We start from the raw sequence: 22,689 nt of genomic DNA, 5'->3' as shown, positions 1-22,689 counted from the left end.
TTTTACTCCTAACCAACTAAAATAAAGTAGGTGGTTTGGATTGTCATTTTATAATGAATACCAGTGATTGAATTTGTAACATTTGTAACAGCTTAAATTATTTTGAGTGTAAAATAAAATATATTTTCCTATGATATAAGTGACTACTGAAAATTTATTAAACTTTTTCTTGTAAACAATGGGGATTTTGTCACTAATCATGTTTTTCTTTTTTTCCCTCCCTGTAGTTTCCAGAAATCTCAGAGCCAAGTTTTTAGCCCACTTTTACTAATGGCATGGAACTCTGTGGCCTGCATGTCTGTGTGCTCTTTTCTTTCTGGAGTTATTGTTTCATTATATTTATACTGTTCCTGATATTTCTTTTTCTGATCTATTACAGCTTATTTGTTCTTTTAAGTCACTCTAAATACTTCTTGCAATGAAATGGGAGATACATATTCCAAAGAAATTAATTTTAAATGAATATGTATTTTTAATGCATAACTTCCTGGAACCATCTTTGTTGCTACTTTTTCTCTTCTCCACCTCTCTGTCATTTCTCTATTCTGCCATTCCTTAGTATGTAATTTATTCAAGGAATAGAACCACTTCTTTATTTTGTAAGCAGAGTCAGAGGAGGAACTCACTACGCATATGAAGTAACTGTTTCAATGTAATTTATCTTACATTCTAAACTTCTTCCTTAACCCAAAGGCTAAAAGCTATACCCACAAGACACAGGAAGTACTTAAAAGATCTCAGTGGCATGATGCTTTCATTCATTCAGTGCACATTTATTGAGAACTTACTAAGTACTGTTTTAGGGTACAGTTTTAAGTGCTACTGTAAAAAAGACATAAGATACTGTCTCCTCCTCTCTCAAGGTCCTTATGGTCTTTTAGAAGAGCTAAGATATGTATCGAAATAGCTTTAATGTATATAATAGATTGACCAGTTGATAAGAGCTATAAAACAGATCAAATGGTAAAAGAGTTATACAAAGGAAACACAACTTCAGCTATGTAAGAGTGATTTTAAGTAGGAAGAATCTTGACAACTGATTAGGTGTGAGGTGGCAAAGGAGAGGGAAAGTAAATTTTAAGTCTTGTAATTAGAGCACTGAAGATATCATTAATAGAGGGAGTAAAATGAAAAGCTATATGTGGTTAATTGGAGATGACTGTGGGACAGCCAATTAGAGAGATCAATTAGTAAAAATAATGGATTAGAGTAACTTCCCTGGTGGTCCAGTGATTAAGAATCTGCCTTGCAATGCAGGGGACACCAGTCTGATCCCTAATCAGAGAAGATCCTATATGCTTTGGGGCAACTAAGCCCACAAGCTACAACTACTGAGTCCATGTGGCACAACTACTGAAGCTCACATACTCTAGAGCCTGTGCTCCCCAACAAAAGAAACCGCTGCAATGAGAAGCCTGCACACCACAACTAGAGTAGCCCTCTCTTGCCACAACTAGAGGAAGCCCAAGCACAGCAATGAAGATCCAGCACAGCCAAAAACAAATAAATAAAGAAATTATGGATTAGAGCTTAGGAGGGAAATTTTGAGAGTTGTCCATGTAAAGGTGATCATGAAGTCATAGAAGTCAAGATTTTATACCATATAGTCAAGGGAGAGGAGGTAGAGGAAGGAGAAGAAGGCCAAGGATGGGTTTCTGGGGAAGATCTGATGAAAGAAGGAAGAAGAGTCTGAGAATTAGAAGCAGCAGTATAGTATAATGAGAAGAAAGAATATCAAGAATACAATGGATCAACAGAATCACTTATAATCAAATTGGAGTAAGATGAAAATGAAACCAAAAAAGAAAGTGAAATTTGCAACTTAGAGGTCAATAAAAGCAGTTTCAGGAGAATGCTGAAACTAAAATCTGGTTTGCAAAGTGTTAAGGAATGTGTGAGTAATGAGGAAATGGCAGCAGTGAGTATGCCTTCCAGCTTCAGGGTTTTTGTAGATGAAGGGAACAAAGAGTGAGATCATAAATCAATAGATTGGTAGGATTGCTAAGGGAGTCACCTTGAAGACGAAGTTAGACTCTTAATTCTTAAAGATCCAAAGAATCAAAAGTTTGCTCCAAGTAAAGAGAAATTTTTCGATGAAGTAGAGTGTTGAAGGAGTTCACATAGTGAACTCAAATCGTGGTACCTGGACCAAGTAAACTTTGGATAACTATTGAACTTGGAAATGCAAATTATCAGGTCTCACAAATCTTTATTTAAACAGGCCTGCCAACTGATTCTGGTACACAATAAAATCTTACTTCCACTGCCCATTCTCAGTAGAAAGCAAGGCCACCTGCAGAGAGTAAGAGAATAACAGTGGGACCTGGAGTATGAAGAGGGTGGGAAAAGTAAGGATTAGATATTGAGGACCATGGTGGCAAAACAATTAGAATTAACTAAAAGGACTGCCTAGCAACAGAAGGAGTCCAGCAAGATAGAGACAATATATATGAGATTAAATTGTCTTAGTTTGTGAACTTTAACTAATGAAGCAGTCAAAATCTAGGGGCAAAGAAAGTGGATGGCAGTTTATCCAAAGTAAGTGATCAGTGAAGTGAGGATTAATCAGAGAAGGCAACAACAATTTTAAGGTTTTTTAGCAAGAGCATTGTTGAATCAGCTGACAAGGGACACCAGCCTGGTTTGGAACTCAGGGTGCTAAGGGTAAGGTTCAATGAGAATTGGGGAGTAGGAGATGCAAGAAAGTGATGAGACATTCAGAATTCCAGATGAAACAGTTTCAAGTGATGAGGAGGTTCAAGGAGTGGCCAAAGTCTATGAGAGTTGAAGATGTAGTAGAAATGAAGAAATTAACAGTGATGAAGAACCATGAAGGCAGAGCATGGGAAAGATCATATGGTGATCTTTCATGGTGGTGAAGTTCTCACAGATGATTCCAAGGCAGAGGTTAGGCAAAAGTGGGAAGAAGCCTGTAAGCCTGCCAGTGAAACTGTTGAAGGATGGAAAGAGTGACTAGAAGATCAATAGTAGTGATAATATGAGCAAAGAGGAGTGGTGTATATGAATTGCAGGGTTTTAAAGAGAGGAAACTGTCAATCACTTAGCTGTATAGAATTGTACTGAGAAAAGAATTAGCAATAGATACATAGAAAACCAAACAAATGAAAAAACTTAGGGAATTATTAACACCAACAAATAATAATTGTACTAATAAAAACAGCAAAATAGTACACAAATTGGCTCAGCAGTAAGTGATTTTTTTCATAAGCAATAATAGAATAATATAAACATTGAATAACGATTTAGTCCCCCAAATGGGGATTTAACTATATTGAGATGATGAAAGGGATATAAACAGGTAGAGGAGGGATTTATAGAACTAAATCCTTATGTATCAGAATTACCAACAGATAATATACAATACTGATAAATTAAAAAATAACAGCATAGGTATATTCATACTACTTAGCTATACGAAGGTAAACACCAGAAGAAAAAAAGCTAAGAGTTGAAAATAGTTCTCTGGGGATCAGGCAGGCATGGAAAGAGTTGGGACAGGAAATTTGCTGTTTGTTTTATGCCATTTAATACTATTTGAACTTTTAAGCTATCTATATGCATTGCTTTGATAAAAATTTAAAAAAAACTATTTTTAAGAGTAAAATAACATTTTTAAGAGTAAAAAAGTAACATTTTTTGTTTGTCACAGAACAAAGAGTTCAAAAGGGCCCAAAAGCAAGAGGTAACAGGAGACAGACAAGGGTGGTGTTGGAGAAAAAAATGAGTCCAAAACAGACACCAGTTAGATTTGGGGAAAGGATAGCAGTGAAGAGAATTTTGCACAAAAGACACTCATTTTCAATAATGAGATGAAGAAGGCAATAAAGGTGGAGAAGGACTGGAACCACATGTGACTGAGTGAGGGAACAGGTAGAACTGCTGAGTTTATTGAGCTGCTGCTGTTGCTGCTGCTAAGTCGCTTCAGTCGTGTCTGACTCTGCGCGACCCTATAGACGGTAGCTCACCAGGCTCCCCCATCCCTGGGATTCTCCAGGCAAGAACACTGGAGTGGGTTGCCATTGCCTTCTCCAATACATGAAAGTGAAAAGTGAAAGTGAAGTCGCTCAGTCGTGTCCGACTCTTAGCAACCCCTTGGAATGCAGCCTACCAGGGTCCTCCGTCCATGGGATTTTCCAGGCAAGAGTACTGGAGTGGGTTGCCATTGCCTTCTCCGTTATTGAGCTAAGCAGCCCTAAATTTCCATCATTAGTGAATGACTTATGTTAAATAAATATTGTAACAAGCTTCCTGGACACTTGTCAGAACCAGGAGAGAGAGTGGGATGAATTGAGAAAGTAGCATAAACATATATACACTACCATGTGTAAAACAGATAGCTGGTAAGAAGTTACTGTTTCACACAGGAAGCCCAGCCAGGCGTCTCTGTGATGACCTAGAAGGGTGGGATGGGGGTAGGGGAGGGAGGCTCAAGGGGGGAGGATATAATTATGGCAGAAACCAACATAACATTGTTAAGTAATTTTCCTCCAATTAAAAAATAAATTAAAAAGAAAGTACCTGACGCCAAAATCTGTGCAGTCCTGATGTTGACAAAAATTAAATTTTTAAATGATGGAAGAAAGACATCAGAGGTTGGAGAATTTTCCTTTGGCAATAGCACTATCTAAGTGAGCAGGACTCTTCCCTTTACATCTTCCCATGACTCTAAAAGTTTCCTTGGAAGTCCCAAGCCAAGTGCAAAAGAGTTGTGTGTGCGATATATATATAATTATTTGAGTCTTTCCTTAAACATCACCTGTATGACAACTTCTAAAATGAGTTCAGCTGAGCTTTATCCTGTCGCTAACATATGTGGAATTATCTGTTCCTTGCTAATGGCAGGAAAATTATCTCAGCACCTTATTCTTAATGTCCTCAAGAAAGGAAATGTGATCAGTGATGTCCTGAATTTGAAACCAAAATATGATGTTTCTAAGGAGAACCATGGAAAACATACAAAAATTAGTTTTATTTGAAATATTTTGAAGCCATGTTTTTGGACACCTGATTTTTATAAGTATTTTAATGCTTCTTGGGAGACACTTTAAAGGGGATTTAGTCATGGCAAATAGATGGAGAAACAATGGAAACAGTGACAGACTTTATATTTTTGGGCTCCAAAATCACTGCAGATAGTGACTGCAGCCATGAAATTAAAAGACACTTGCTCCTTGGAAGAAAAGGTATGACCAACCTAGACAGTATAATAAAAAGCAGAAACATTACTTTGCCAACAAAGGTCCGTTTAGTTAAAACTATGGCTTTTCCAGTAGTCATGTATGGATGAGAGAGTTGGACTATAAAGAAAGCTGAGCGCCAAAAATTGATGCTTTTGAACTGTGATGTTGGAGAAGACTCTTGAGAGTCCCTTGGACAGCCAGCCAGAGATCCAGCCAATCCATCCTAAAGGAAATCAGTCCTGAATATCCATTCATTGGAAGGGCTGATGCTGAAGCTGAAGCTCCAGTATTATGGCCACCTGATGCAAAGAGCTGACTCACTTGAAAAGACCCTGATGCTGGGAAAGACTGAAGATGGGAGGAGAAGGGAATGACAGAAGATGAGATGGTTGGATGGCATCACCGACTCAATGGACATGAGTTTGAGTAAACTCTGGGAGTTGGTGATGGACAGGGAGGCCTGGCGTGCTGCAGTCCATGGGGTTGCAAAGAGTCAGACACAACTGTACTGAAAACTATTACAATGGGAACCAATTTCCTATTTTGATGCTTTGAAGGATTTGAGGCCTGAGTTTGAGGAGGGAAGGGTAAAGATTCAAACATTCATTTGAGCATCTACTATGTGCTTGGCACTAAGCTGGATACTTTACATATTTTATCTCATTTAATTCTATTGTAGATACACTGCACGTTAAGTGTGATTCTCCCTGTTTATAGATATGGAAACTGATGTTCAGTCCAGTTAAAGTCAATTACCTAAGATCACGCAGCTCAGCAGAATCCGGTTTTATAAACTCAAATAATTGTACTTAAAGTCTGTGTTCCTTGACCTCTGAATTGCAATTTAAACACAAACTAAAAATGGGTCAACCTTTAGTATAAAAAAAAAGCCTAACTGACATCTGCTGTATTACTCTTCAAAGACTTCCACTCATGTGAAAGACTAACGTGTAAACACCAAAGAGCCTAGGTGAGACAACTCATTTTCTGCCCTGCTTTGCCCATGGGATCTGCACAATCAGGTTACCCCATCCTCACTTTGACCAGAAATGGAGCCAATTCTATATAATCCACATAGGTGAAAATTACCAGCTCTAAGCTTCCCAGGGCTATTCTGTTTTCAGTGGCACTTCAACTTTATCCACATAAAATACTGAAAAACCAGAAAAAAAAATAGTATACAAAAAGCCTCCAGCCTTTACCAGAGCTAAATCCAAATCTCAAACTGAAGGATGAATAATAAAATAGAAAGTAATATATTAGTTACCTAATTCTGCCCATTTTCTAACCAGACAATATCTGCTCTGGTCAAATATATCATTACTTGCACTAAGCTAATAAAAGTATATCATAGCATTACCATTGCCTTTGGATAAGATGCTTAATCCTGTGATATTGTTCCCATCTCTGATAATTGTCCCTCACTTCATTCCTACTGTCGTTATCTTAGCTTAAGTTTTACACTTTGTATGGCAAAAGATCATAATTCATAAAGCAATTATCCTTCAATTAAAATAAATAAGTTAATTAAAAACAAAAACAAGTTTTACACTTTGCTGAAATATCTTTTAATAATCCTTCTGCAAATCCTTCTCTGTGGTATTTTTCATGTTGTAGACTTTATAGTTTATGAAGCACATCAAACATATTTTCATTTAGTCTTTACATCAACTCTGTGAGGTAGACATTACTAACAGAATTTTATGGATGAGGATATTTCTGAGAGATTTAATATTTATTAAGAACACACAGCTTGAAAAGGACATAGCTGGGACTTGAACTCAGATCTTCCTACCCTGAAGCTAGTCCACTTTCTGTTATAACACCAAAGCCTCTCCAGTGGCGGACTCTTAATCCATTGGCCTACTCATGTTTACATTATTGACCAAAGACTCTCCACACTGCTGACTCAACTTCCAGAAGGAATTCTCAGCAAGCTCTGGAGTCAGGCTGACTATGTATGAATCCTGGCTCTACCACATGCTAGCTATGCAAAGCCTTTGTAAGTAACAACTTCTGTGAACCTCAGTTTTCTTCTCTTAACAATAAAGACAATAATGATATCTTCTTCATTCTGATCACTGTGAAAAGAAAACTAATCAATATTTCAATCTATCTTGCACAAAGCTTCTAGAATTAATCTAATCATATCTATCAATATTTTCCTACTTAATAAACTTCAATCATTCTCCATTGCCTGCCAAATAAAGTTCAAAATTTTAAACTTAACCTTCAGAAATTCTCTGGTTGTCCAGTGATTATGATTCCATGTTTTCACAGCTGAAGGCCCAGGTTCAATCCTTGGTCAAGAAACTAAGATTGTGCCACTGCAATGGCCTCATGATCTGGACTTAATATATCATCTTAATCTTACACTCTAGTTCTCTTCATCCCATGTCTCCTCTGTCATACAAACCAAACAACTCTTCCTGAAACCCAAAATGTACTTTCCAAAATATATGACTTTTTTCATGTTACTACCTGTTATTAGGATGTCCATGCCACACACCACCATACCACATATGGAAATTCTATTCACTCTTCAATACTCAGGTCAATCTCTTCCTCCTCAACAAAGCTTTCCTACATCTTCCAGCTGAAATTAATTTCTTCTATTCCCAAAGCTCATTGCATGTTCCTTTTATAACAGACATACTTTGCTTTGTATATCATATGTGTTTGCCACTTTCCCCTATTAGACAATAAGCACCTAAGAGAAATGTGGCAATGTCTTACTGATGTTTGTATTTTTCATAGTACCTGGAGTGAAGATTTAATGCTTACAAATAATAATTATTACTATAAACTAGTAATTACCATTTAAGTACTTACTGTCAGCACTCAACAATGGTTAAGTGCCTAACATATAAGACATGATTTATTCTTACAATAACCCTGTAAGAAATGGATGATGAATTTATGATGAGGAAACAGAAGCAAAGCAAAGTAACATATTGAACCAATGAACTTTGACCTACAAAAATGAAAATTTCAAATAATTTAACCTAAAAAAAAGTCTTTCTAATTGTCATTACTAACCCATTTAAGAAATTCAACATCATCTGGACCATGTTAAAGTAATTCTAAAGCCAGTATTTCCATACATGATATGATATTCAGGGAAAAGATAATTTTAGGCTTTATCAGTTGGAAAAAAAATATTTTAAATCCTTCCTGGTTTTTTTGTTTTGTTTTGTTTTGTTTTTACCAATATTACCAAAATGCATATCTCAAAGTTTCAGTCTTTAGAAATAACCTCATGCATATTTAATATAAAACAATCATATTCTTATATGGGCAGGGTCCTTTATTTTTTCTTATTCTTTTTATTTTGTCTTTCAGTTGCCTATGAGTTGCCTATGAGAGAGGTCAGTTGAACAAGTTATTTTTTACTGTGAAAAAATATGAAAAAATACAAATGATGATTTATTCCCCATAGTTCCAGTTATTATTGCTAGTTTTCCCAAGGTTCAAGACCATCTTTTTTTCCTTTAACACCCATATAACAGATGTTTACAAGGTTCCAAAGTATTCAGAACATAAATTAGTCACTGATGATTGCATGCCAACAGATTTCTTCTTAGCAACTAAGTTTTAGTTTCTGTCTTGTTGATGAAACACACAATAAAATGTATGCCTATTATAACCTGAGTTAATATACCAAATTTGCAAACAAAACATGTTACCAACTTGTAAAATGTGACCATTACAATCATCTTAGAAATATCAATTCTAATTCATTGTTCACTTAAATATCATATCTCAATGAAATATTTCATGTTGTACAACTGTTGGGCCCATTCAGCTAGAAATTAGGTATTCATTTATCAGTTACTAACTTCCCTCATAGATTTAATGTATTAATATACCTGAATTATTTTGTGTTCTGAGAAGAGACGGAAAATTTTATTTTAAAAATGCCATAATAAAACACAAATCCCCATGGTATAACCCCTCAGTATTTTGAGGAAAATTTAATGTGGGTATCTATACAGAAGTGTGAGAAGGGTTTAAGAGATTATTTCAATTTTACAAGGAATCAGTTCATTAATCTTACCTGCTCATGTGTATGGTTTGAGCCACCATGGCACAGTTCAATGCCAGTGTTTGTAGAAACTGAATCACTTCCTGTGATGGTTTGGATTTTCTGACTAGAATGGGATTGTTCACAGTGTGGAGAGTGGATGATCTGGGGCTGTTGAACAATGTGATGATGGCACTGAACCTGAGGATAGCATTCCTAAAATACATAAACAAGACAAAAATACTTAGAATAAAAATTATTAATAAAAGAAAATTCATTAAAAAAATTGAATGTGTTCTTTCACAAGATCATTTAAGCCCTAGGATTTATAGTTTTAATAAGTGATATATTAGTTTTCCAATTATTCCATTGGAAAAAAGTTGTACTGAACTCTATTTTCATTTGATCAGGTGGCTGTGACAATCCAAATACTTACCTAAGTTGGTCAGGGAATTGCATGTTCTGATTAAGTTAATATTCCAGTTACACTTAACACTAAAACTATAATGAATATTAATTTCAATTGATATTTCTTTGATGATTCAATAGGCACTTCAGGATCTAATTGCATAATACTATAATATTGAAGATATTGATGGATATAAATTAGAAAATAATATATTGTAGTGACTTTCAATGTCAGAAGCATAATAGAATCACAGTGGGAGCAAATGAAGTACTTATGCTTATGAAAATCAAGCATAAATCAAGAAAAAAGATTGGAAAACAGTAACTGAAAACTTCAGATCCAGAAAACAGAGATTCTAACTCTGATTCTACCATTAACTCTGTGATCTTGAGAAACCATATATGCAATTTTATAAGCCTCAGTTCCCTCATGTGTAAAAGGGGAGATAGTATGTACCTCATTGGGTTGCTGTGAGGAGTAAATTAACTAATGTTTGCAAAGTGCCAAGTATAAAGTACGTGGGAATTAACATTTACTATTATCATTATCAAATTTTATCATTGTCTTCATCATCATCATCATTAACTTAATCATTAACCACCCCATTAATTTTGCAGGCAAAAAAAAATAACCATGAGGTCCAGAGAGGTAGGATAATTTACTTATGATGATATAATTAATGGCAAAATTGGGTCTGGAACTTATGACTTCATGCTCAGAGTTCGTTTAGACCATTAGACTGAATTTGCACTGTCTTCAAAGTATTTTGGAACTTGTTTTTAAGTTAAATCTTTGTTATCTGTTTGCTTATTTACTGTGATTTTGTTTCTGGTAAGTGTTGAGTACAGAATAAGAAAAGATATCTGGTTATTTCAGTTTTGGAGATTTCAGATATGTTTGAATTTTCTGTATTATTTTGTTCTATTCTATTTTGGAAACAGATACTTGAAATCCAGTTTTCAAAAAACTTTCACCCAAAGAAAAAATACTCTGCTTGAATCATAATGCTACATTCATGCACATACAATTAACTTTGAAAGTATAAATTCAATGCTCTATTTCCTTTTGACTGTGGAAAGGTGACCTATGTTAATGAAGCAAGGCACTTCAAATTTTAAAATTTTTATATGAAACAATTTTCAAACTGTATTAATTGAAGAAACAAGATGCATAAGAATGAATATAGTATACTCCTTGTGTATAATATTTTTAATGTACATACATGTATACTTACAAACATATACAACTGCTTTTAAATACATGCATAGAACAAAAACACTTTAAGAATGACTACTTCTGGGAAGAGGAACTAAGGGGAAAAAGGAACAGGGCAGAGAAGATTTTTTGCACTTTATATATTTTCTCTTTTTGCACTCTTTTTGTACCTTTTATATTTTTATGCTTTGAAATTTTTATCATGTATACAAATACCTTTTCATGTATATAAAAATATTTTGGAAAAAAATATGTATTAAGAAACACATTTTACAAGTAGGAACTGCCTTGTTAAACATAAATAAAGGTCACAGAATCAGTTCATAGAATCATTTTCTCCAAGCTGTTTTCAAATAGAATCTTCTTTACAAATATACTAGCACTAAGTAAGATCTCTACAGTTTAGAAGTCTGACTGTATTATCTAGCTTTTGTACAAATTTTTGGTATGAACATTTTGTTCTTTTTTTTTTTTTTTTTTACATTTTGTTCTTTTATGTTACAAAATACCTTCATACACTAGATTAGGAAAAGTCAGGGTGATAGTTGGAGAAAACTTTCACCTAGTGAAGAGCTAGTACATACTGAAATAAAATTCCTCCTGGGAAAAAAAAAACAAAAATGTGTCCTTTAAAAAACAGATGAGGAAAAACTTTGAAATGAAAATAAAGAAAACAAAACCCATTTCTCAACCATCTTTCCTTATTAATTTATCAGTTGACTCTTGAATGGAATGCTGACAGTCTCTCCATGGGAGATGTCTTGCGGTTTTCCTGAACTTATTTGGCCTGTGAACCACTAACTGGTACCACTGAAGTCTTAGCAGGTTTTCAGTTTTCAGTCCTCATACCCGACTGCTAAAATTATTTTTCCAAAGCAAGATATTCATATTTCTCATACTTTTGCAACATACCACATGCTAAGTTTTTAATGTACAAAAGTTCAAACATTTCTGATTTACCATATATCTTACCATATATTTCTCATCTTTGCTTAAGAAAAACATACACAGACAATTTATAGACTTCCCTTGTGGCTCTGATGGTAAAGAATCTGCCTGCAATGCAGGAGACCCAGGTTTGAGCCATATAAATTGAATAATTATCTTGCCACTGGCATTACTTTACCATCCTTCTACTATAAAGACCTCTTTTTTGGACAGGTTCCATCTCCTAAAAGCTAGTCTTATTTGAATTAGTCTCATGATGACATTTTTTTTTAATTAGTCTCATGATGACATTGGCTTCCCTGAGAGCTCAGTTGGTAAAGAATCGCCTGCAATGCAGAAGACTCGGGAAGATCTGCTGGAGAAGGGATAGGCTACCCACTCCAGTATTTTTGGGCTTCCCTTGTGGTTCAGCTGGTAAAGAATCTGCCTGCAATGTGGGAGAACTGTGTTAGATCCCTGGGTTGGGAAGATCTCCTGGAGAAGGGAAAGGCTACCCACTCCAGTATTCTGGCCTGGAGAATTCCATGGACTGTATAGTTCATGGGGTGGCAAAGAGTTGAACATGACTGAGTGACTTTCACTTCACTTCATGATGGCATTAAGCAGGTTCATCCAGACTCTAGCTTTATCCAGCTCATCCCATTATGTTTCTGTCACTGAGGAAACTAAGCTAGGTCAGCGCAGTTGTATTTTCATATGCATGGTTCATTTTACCTTAGGCAGTCTCCTATGGCAGTTCCAAAACTCCCAAATCATTTAAATCATTAATAAGAATAGTGGACATATAAAAGTAAATAGTCAAGTTAATAGTAATTTAACTATTGCTATTATAGTAATTAGCAGCAATGTTCACTGAAAACATCTTTAGTTGTTCCAGATATGTAGCAATAATAATGTACAGGATATTCAATATTTTTTCTAGGGCCAAGATTTAGAAAAGCTGTTTATTCTCTTTGAAACAAGAAGTTGGAAGCAGTGTGCAATGATGTATCTCAAAAATTCCTTACAATTTAGAATTGTCAGACTTACTGTTTTGGGAGTTCAGTTAGATAAAGGACAGATATTATAACCAAGTAGCTTAAAAGAAAGTGTCTTTTGAAAAACTGACATTTCATGAAATTTTTCTATTTTGTATCATAATGTACAGAAACTGGAAAATATGTGTTTAATATGTACTATTCTAAATCCTTCAGACTATATCCAATTTTCGACACAGACCAGGATCTTAAAGATTTGGATGTTTATGATTCTGAGAGCTTACTCTATTTCATTATTACTGGGTATCAAATGAGTAAATAATATATTAGTTCCAATGAACTGGGTAACAGCTGCCCATAAATGCTAATAAAAACAAGATATGTTCTCATGCCAAGAAAAATGAAAAAGGAGAATTTAGTATGTTTTAATGTTTCATTTGTATATGAGAAAAAAATGATTTTGTGATCAAAATTCGTTTGATAATATTTAACTACCTGTTATGGGTTGAATTGTGCCTCCCCCAAAAAAATCATTTAAGTCCTAACTTAATCGTTTATGTACTCCCAGTACTTCAGAATGTGAACTTACTTGGAAACAGGGTCTTTACAGAGGTAATCAAGTTAAAATGAGATTATTAGAATAAGTCCTAACCAAGCATGACTGGTGTCCTCATGAAAAGGGTAAATTTGAACACAGAGACAAACATGCACAGAGGGAAGACCACATGAAGACACACAGGGAAGATGCTATGTGAAAATGGAGAATTAAAATTATGCATTTACAAGCCTGAGGCCACCAGAAACTAGGAGATAGGAAGGGAAGAGTTCCTTCCATAGAGATTTTAGAGGAGGCATGGCCCTTCCAATATGGTTATTTCATAGTTCTGGCCTCCAGAACTGTGAGACAATAAATTTCTGTTGTTTCAAGTCACTCAGATTGTAGTACTTTGCTACCGAAGGCCTAAGAAGTTATTGCACTAACCTAGTTCAAGAGATAAATCCCAGGTTTTGTCTGGCTTGAGCATGCTTGTACCCATTGAGCAGGTCAATGTGAAACGTCTACTGGTTTCAGTAACAACTCTGTTTGAAGGATGGAAGGACACGAGGAGGGCAGAGTTCTAAATGCCACGGAATTACCATCACCCTGCTGTAGTTTTGTATTCTGTACTTGGTCTCAGTTAAGCTTAATGGGATTTCAAAAACCTGACTTCAAGTTTTCATTTTCTAGATCTTTTACAGCATACAGTATTTTGCCCATCTGTTCATAGTGTTAATTTAGAAATTCATTTAATATTAATTAAGAAAAAATTACAATGTTTTAAATTATTATTTTTGTGAGCCTAGCTTAAAAGAAATGTACAAAACACTGAGCTATCTATATTAAGTTCAGATTCTATCATTAATTTTCTCCATGACTGAGCATGTCTTCATTTCAGTTTCTCTTTCAGTAAAATGGGTACAACAATACTTCAAATGAAGAAATGGAAATAAAATTGTTAAGGATGATAGGAAGGGCTGTAAATATAAAGAAGTATTATTATGACTCATAGTGGTCTCACCTGGCACTTGAAAATTGAATGTCATTTAACTCTATTAAAATATCTATAATTCAAAAGTATACACTTATAAAATAAACCTTAAAACAAATTTCACATACCTGATCCATATTTAGCTTCTCTACTTTTCTTATGGTTTTTTCATAAATAACATTATTTCCTGGAAAGAAATGGCCTCCTCTTAGGAATGGCGACAGAGGTTCCTACAAAGACAGTAAAAGTTGCATTTTGCTTTGCAAGTTAGCTTTTTGGAAGAAACTGAACTTAAGCAAATATGCATTCTCCAATAAACACCGAGGTAGTGGCAGATGTTAGGAGAAAAGGAAATGACATCCCAATAAGGTTCTGAGAAATATAAGGATGCAATCATAAAAATAATATATTTTCTCAAACAGAATAATCTGTATCTCCCACTACATTTTACTAGGCCTAACAGTGTTTGGGGGAAATTGGAAAGGGGTGGGAAATATTTTTTTCTGTTCCTAAGGCAAAATATAATGTTTCCTATAGAGGTAGACAGGCATGAGGTCAACCACATCTAAACTGGGTTTATTGGGAAGTTTCTTTCGATGTGAAACTATCATTGGGGAAATGCAAAATAAACATAATTTGGCACCACTGAGCCTATATTAAAGATTCTTTTTGGAATTCAACCTAGGTGCCTTTGAAATGAAGTGTAGTGTACAATTCTTTCTTATGATTACAATATGTCAGGCAATGAAATAAAGGCTGGTGACATGTCCAAGATCTGAAAGAAACCAGGGAAGGGCTAATAAGAATCAGCCCAGGAGTCCAAAATAATTGTAATGTGTACTGTACTCCTCTCTTTTCTTTTGGGTTTTCATGACTTTTCACTTGTATGGGGGGGGGGAGTTATTTTGTTACAAACCAAAAATTGCATTCATTTTTTTTTTTTTTTGGTAATACAGAGGAACAGTATAGAAGGGGATCGGCTAAACCTATTACCAGTTAATGTGTTTAGGACCATTTCAAAATCAACAAAATATGATAGCATTTTTTTAGTCGGCTATTTAAAAAAATTTTAGAACAATTGAACTAAAATACTGGTTGTTCTGGTTGTTGAGAAGGCAAGGTACTCTTGAACCCAAAATATATATTTCTTGTATTCAAGTTTGAATAAAGAGTGCTCTAACTAAATGTTTCTGAGATACTTTGGTAAAACAAACATGTAAGTGGTTCATTTTGGCTAATTAATGAATTATTAAATCTAAAAATGGATTTTTTTTTAAAATTCCCCTAGGAACTATTTTGTGTTTGTTTTTGTAAAAAAAAAAAAAAATACCTCTTTGGTGATACACATAACACATGTTTACATTCATGTAACATATGTTTCAGAGCTTACTATGCACAATATACTTTGCTAAGTATTCTAAGGAATGACTCAAAGTTAGATTATTACTAGGAGCATTGAATATTGATCAGGGTTCAAACTATAGCCAGCAGCCTATATTTGTAATGGGCTTCCCTGGTGGCTCAGATGGTAAAGAATCTGCCTGCAATGCAGGAGACCCAGATTTGATCTCTGGGTCGGGGATATCCCCTGGAGAAGAAAATGACAACCCACTCCATCATTCTTGCCTAGAGAGTCCCATGGAGCCTGGCAGGCTACAGTCCATGGAGGTGCAAAGAGTCAGACACAACAGAAGCAACTTAGAATGCATACATGCAAGCTAAAAATGGTATTTCTATTTTAAACAACTATGAATAAAAAGAAAGAAGACCAAGACTCTATATGGGCAACAAAGCCTGGAATACATACTATATGGCCTTTTATAGGAAAAGTTTGCTAATCCCTGGTCTAGATAATATGTGAACACAAATATTTTTAATACAAGATAAAAAGAGACAAGTGACAATAAAAAGTACAGAGAAATAATATGGGATGGAATTCAGGAGAAGAAAAATCAAGTTGCATCTGGTAGTGTTCAGGGTGGCTACCTGGGTCAGGTAGAATTTGAGAGAAGGTTTAGGTGAGCTTTGAATATAAGGAGATGAAAGAAATTGGTATTTGAAATGAAGACAATAAAGTGAGTCAAGACAACAAGGTTTGAAAAGTGTAAATTTGTACGTAGGGGATATACTTGGCAGATGGATCACGGTTCTGCAAACAGTGAGATATCTTTGAATGCTTTTAAACAGGGCTGTGATTTGAACATAAGCCCACTTTAGAAAGAGTAATTGGTAAATGGAAAGAATACAGGTAAGGAAACCAGTTAAAAAATTATCCTACATAATTAAGTACAGTACTTTTCAACCATGACTCCGAGATCTTGAACCTGAGGAATCTACTATATGGCCAACAGTCTCAAAAAAAACCAAAAAAACAAAAAAAAACACCAGTAAAAGTGGAGACACATGGAGTTTTATGTGCTCCAGGTAAGAATCTAGGTCTGATTCACGTTTGTATCCTCATGCGTGCGTGCGTGCTAAGCCACTTCAGTCGTGTCCAATTCTCCAGGTAAGAATACTGGAGTGGGTTGCCATGCATGCCCTCTTCCAGGGGATCTTCCCAACTCAGGGATCAAACCTGTGTTTCCTGCACTGTAGGCAAATTCTTTACCTCTGAGTCACAGGGGAAGCCCAAACACACGTTAACTTACTGCAAATAACTAGTAAAAAGACTTTTTTACAGCACACAGTTGAAAACACACATCTGAAACTGGGTGGGGATTTCATGACTACTGTTCTAGATTTCAGAGTCATATGCATAGAAGTGGTGGTTAAAACCATGCAGTTGCTGAGAAGGCAAAAGAATATCAAGGACAGAACTAGACAAATCTTCAGGAGTATGAGAATCATAAGTGAAAAATGCCATATAGTCAAAACAAGAGAAATTTTCAAGAAGCAATAAGGTGAGTGAAAGTATAAATGCTTCAGGGAGGTCAACAGGTAAGAATTACAAAGTAGCTTGGATTTGAACTACAACAAATCTATTGGATTTGATTACTAAAATTAGTGAAAATATCCCTGGTAGCTCAGACGGTAAAGAATCTGCCTACAATGCAGGAGACCTGGGTTCAATCCCTGGGTTGGGAAGATCCCCTGGAGAAGGGAATGACAACCCACTCCAGTATTTTTGCCTGGAGAATTCCATGGACAGAGAAGCCTGGCAGGCTCTTTTCGCAAAGAATTGGACGTGACTAAGTGACTAACACTTTCACACTTTCACTTTCAAAGTATAATAGAAAAAATTCTGGACTAATAAAACACGTATTCAGTTCTGCCTCTATTACCTACATGCTGTGGAAACTTAGGTAAGTCAGTTACCTTCTCTGAGGCTCAGTCCCTTTTTCATAGGGATAGTAATGCAGGGTACTTTATGCTAAACAAAATCATGTATGCTAAATTACCTTTAATCTGTCATTGCAAAGTACAAATAGCATTGGTTTTGATTAATACAGTAATATTTAAAATACTGAATTTTAAAATAATTTATGAGAATCTTGATAGAACTTTTCTAGGATATCAAGTTTAAAAATATACAAAAGTAAGCTTGTTGAGGGTAGGGACTTTATCCATCTTGAATACCCTATAGTGAATGAACAGATGACTAGATGAAACGGGATGATATGAACTTCTATCTTAAGGATATAAGCATCTACTAAAAGGGGGAATATTTAGCAAAAGTATAAATTTTCTTCTCTGTGAACTAAAATTTACTCTGAAAGCTGAGCCATTATTAACTTGGGTGCTAGCAGAGTTGAGTCTCCCTAAACTGCGAGTTGGACTTATTTTAAATGACCTACTGAAAGAAAAACTTCTAAATTTACGAAACTATATTTTCGCCAAATCAATCAGAGTGTGTGCATGCGTGCTCAGTCATTTCCGACTCTGTGATCCCATGGACTGTAGCCTGCCAGTCTCCTCTGACCATGGGATTTATCCCGGCAGTGATACTGGAGTGGTTGCCATTTCCTCCTCCAGGGAATCTTCCTGACCCTGGGATCTAATCTGCATCTCCTGTGGCTCCTGCATTGGCAGGAAGATAGATTCTTTACCACTGAGCCACCTGGGAAGTCCCAATCTATCAGAAAAACCAAATATTAATATGAATAAATCACTTTGCATAAGACAGGTCAGCAAAATTAATCAAAAGTCTTGGATTTCTAACAGATGAGCTAATAGTTTTACTATTTTGGCAGCTTATTTTTTTTCCTACCTGTACATTTGAATTGGTGCCAAATCCACCTGAAAAATTAACAGGTGTTTTCAAAGATGGCTGATCTTATAATTTAATTGTTACTTTTAGAACCTCTGAGAATAGTTCTCACATCTAACAAAGTACATAATCTCCAGCATCTACTTTACTGTTCCCAGGCCATGAAACCTTGCTGGAGAACATTTTAAAAAAAGATTTGCTGATGTGGCTCAGTACAAAGTTACCCAATTTTAAAAGGCTCTCCAACATTCATGGTCATACTTTTATTCACTAAGTTCTCTGTAACTATGGTTGCAAATCATTTTCTTTTCCTTAGTGCCCCATGTTCATGTTCCTTCATTCTCCTTATACTCGCTGAGAAAACCAAGACAATCTCTCTGTTAGGGGAAGCACACTGACTGAAACTGCCCACCCTGGCCAGGCACCATAGTAACCATTTGCACGAGCTGTTTTATGGCAGGAGATCCTGGTAAGGAACATGTAACTAATAAGCCACCACCAACTGGAATAGTTTGGGAAAGGTCAAAAGGAGACAACACATGTCCGACCAGCTCCCAGAATCCTTCTCACTGGCATCCATCTTAGCTGCACCACCAGGAAGGACTCTGAGTTAGAATGATGGGCTAAAGCAACCAGGAAACTAATCTCATCACCATAAAACCCGAGACTGTGAGTCACATGGCAGAGCTGTTCTCCTGGGTTCTCCTGCTCTCCACCTGGGTGCCCTTTCCCAATAAAATCTCTTGCTTTGTCAGCACATGTGTCTCCTCCGACAATTTATTTCCAAGTGTTAGACAAGAGCCCAGTTTTGGGCCCTGGAAGGAGTCCCCCTTCCTGCAACATATCCAGTGAAATTACTCCATTTTCTGCCCCACTTCAAAATCTAAGTTTCTGCTCCTTCCACTCATTATGTAATAACATATGCCTCTTTTATCTGGAAGTCACTTCTCTATCTGTACCTGGAATCCTATCCACTCTTGACTCTTCCAGAATTATATCACCTTTCTTCCCTTTCTCTGTTGCATCTTTACTTTTCCTTCCTATTAGTTATTTCTTTCTGTCTATAAATCTCTTGGGTCTCCAAGATTCTATATACTCCTTTAGCTACCATCCTGTCTCTCTTCCTTTGGCCAATATCCTTTTTAGGAAAGTAACCTCACTTATTATCTCCATTTCCAGATTTAGTAATCCATTAATGTTTTGCATCTGGACTTTGCTTCCATATATATACCAAAACTGCTCTCTCAAACATCACCATTACTTTCTCAATGGTCGAACTCTATTTTCAAACCTCACCCTTCTCGGTCCTTTGGTCATTTGAGATGGTTGACCACCCCTTTACTCTATTTGCTTCAATAATTCAGTGTTCACATTCCTCTGACAGCTTCTCTGCCTGTGAAAGTGGCTCCTTCCTTCTATTCCTTTAGAGTAGACATTTTAGGTTCTGACCTCAACCCTTTCTATTACCCCTCAGCGATCTCACTCATTCCCATGGCTATGAAGGTAACTTTAAGAGGACTAACTCCTATGTCTCTATCACAAATGTGACCTTTCTCAAGTCACTTTTTAACTGCCTGGTGGGCATCTTCCCTGGCATGCATCTCAAATGCTACTGGTCCAAACAGAGCTGACAATCTCCTCCTTTTCCAAACCAGCTTCTCCTCTCCCCTACTTCTTACTTTTTAGTTGGGCTACGATGTTCCCAGTGTCTCAAACTGAAAAACTTGTCATATTTGACTTTCTTCTTTTAATCCCAAATCCAATATCAGTTATCAAAATTTGTCAAAACTACCCTGAGGATAACTATCAGAAAAGATAGAGATATTTAGTCAGAAGACCTAAGCAAGTCACATTTACTTAAGCTTTTGTTTCCATACTAGTAAAATGATACTAATAATAATGTTAATTGTAATAATTCCTTAAATACCAGAATAAATCCTTCTCTGATTCCCCCCAAATATTACCTCCAACCTCTGAACTTCAGTAAGACATCATTTGTATTTCTCTCATGGAATCTGTCATACACCCCACCATATATTTTATGAAGTTGTATATAGACATATCTTATTCCCTTTCTGAGAGGAAATGTAAGCTCCTTTGCTTCAGGAACCATGTTTTATTTCCTTGTATTTTCCAATTTGAGGTCTGTATAAACCTTTCCCACAGTAGGAGCTCTGCAAGTGGAAAATTAATTAAATTGATTAACATCAATTGGATTCTATCTACTGATGGAACAAACATATTTCCCCATTTCTGAGTCATGTTATATACCAGAATGGATAAATCACTTGACTAAAATGACAAGAAATGGCAAATAAGAAAGATCAGGTACAATCAAGAATAAAAAGGCTGAACAGAATTAAAAGGAAATCATGAGACAAGCGATTGATATCAGTTTAATTACAGGGAGAAGAAGTAAAGATTAGACAAACTGGAAGGTGAAAGAGAATGAAGTTGCCATTTAAGAGGCTCAGATCATTATAAATATTGTAATTAAGCCAGAATCTTCTTCTGAGGGAATTTAAAAGAACAAACAAAAAAGCATACACTTAGATAAATAAAATATATCTAGACAGGATTTTCAAGCTGCTCTGCAAAACCAGTTAGATTATTTTTGTTTACAAAGTGTGGGGATTAAAATTTATCTTATCTCTCAATAATGAAAAGAGTTAAAAGCTTAAAATGTTAAAGCTAAAATGATCATTTTTCTTTAACCTGCTGCTGTATCTTCTCCTTGAGCAACTATTTACTTCTTTACAGTTGAACACAACTATAATGAGAGGCAGGTTTCCTGTTACAAATATGCACTTGCATATATTCTTTGAATTTCTCTGCTTTTTTTTTTCTTTTTTGATTACACTGTAGCTGGGGAGGATGGGGGAGGGAGATGGTACATGGGTGGGTCTCTGAATCTCAATTCACTTACATCATCAATGGTCTTTAATTTGCAAATGTTTCTTTCCTACATCTGCATTGTTCAATTTCAGTTGCAACTCTGCTGTTTTCTAACCAATGGTTTGGGGCCAGTTAAGAACTTTAGCTCCAAGAAGGTCGAGACCTTGTTTTGTTTACTGCTCTATCTCCAGGGCTTGGGGCAATTGTTGGTACATACTAGGCAATTGATAAAAATTCACTGAATAACTGTCAACCTCTCTGCTTCTGTTTTCTCACTTTTTTATGACCAAATGGGATAAAATATGTAAATTGCAGAGCATGGAATGTATAGCCAATAAATATTAATTCATTAACTAAAGAACAAGAATGCATTCAGAGTCACATAAGAATCGCTGGCAAAGAGGGTTGGAATTCAAACGATTCAATATTTAAAACCACTCTGTGGCTATGTTTTAGGCAAACACAATTTTCATGAAAAAAAAAAGTGCTATCTAGAACTAATTCTTTGAGAGCCAGGGATATCAAGTGTAATATGCATCCAAGTAAGCATATTCCCCAGTTTGTTTGTGAAAGGAAAATAGAGTGAGAGGAAAAAGAGGAAAGCATAAAGTGATTGGCCAAGTTGTAGAAAGAGGCACAGTCTAATCTCCCAGGCCCTCCTGATGTCTCCCTTTCCCCACACATAGTTTTCAGATTTATTGCTTAAACACTTGATTCTGCAGAACGAGAAAGCAGATGCTTTACTGTAATCACATTCTTTCTTGATATTTACATAGATATTTGAAAACTCAAGCAAATATCCAAAACAGTCACCCCCTCCAAAGCCTGTATGCTGGTAAACTCACACAAGCACACGTGTACAACTAACAGCCTCTCTAGCTAAAGAGACGTGAGAAGATGATTTTTAAATGAATAAAGAAGAGAGAACATAGAAACAAGCAGAAGAATAGTACATCCTCCCCACCCAACTAGACTAGTACCAATTATATTACCTTGATTTAACCTCTTGCTTTCCACAGCTGAAGCAAATGATCAGTTTTATTTTGTGAAAAAATTATTTCCCGCAGTAATGGGGAAATAAAGAGAAAAGCAAAAAATTCCTACAGTATTATCTAGGGCACTCTGTTTCAAATGTGAACCTTATGTCCTTATAAACCTATAGTAGAGTTTCCTGTTGCAGCTAAATTAAGGCTGTGTGTGTGTCTGTGTGTGTGTTGAGCAAGGCTTATTACTGTGGGGAAAATTTTTTTCTTAATTTTCTCCTCAAAATGAGACTGAAAATAA

At 35.7% G+C, this 22,689-nt stretch overlaps 1 protein-coding gene across 2 annotated transcripts in view; it reads right to left on the bottom strand.

Moving 5' to 3' along the window:
* Positions 1-22,689, bottom strand: part of POF1B (POF1B actin binding protein) — an 84,053-nt gene that overhangs the window by 35,069 nt on the left and 26,295 nt on the right. Inside the window, exons 5-6 of one of the 2 annotated variants that reach the window (XM_043458941.1) lie at positions 14,432-14,533; positions 9,259-9,441 (exon numbers count right to left, since the gene is read on the bottom strand). In XM_043458941.1, the coding sequence (XP_043314876.1) occupies positions 9,259-9,441; positions 14,432-14,533 (285 nt within the window). The remainder of the gene's footprint in view (positions 1-9,258; positions 9,442-14,431; positions 14,534-22,689) is intronic. The other variant, XM_043458942.1, reaches the window with a different exon arrangement.

This window comes from Cervus canadensis, chromosome X (assembly GCF_019320065.1).
Source record: "Cervus canadensis isolate Bull #8, Minnesota chromosome X, ASM1932006v1, whole genome shotgun sequence".
Classification (NCBI taxonomy): domain Eukaryota; kingdom Metazoa; phylum Chordata; class Mammalia; order Artiodactyla; family Cervidae; genus Cervus; species Cervus canadensis.
The sequence above is the reverse complement of the archived record's forward strand: the minus strand, read 5'-3'. Positions and strand labels throughout refer to the sequence as shown.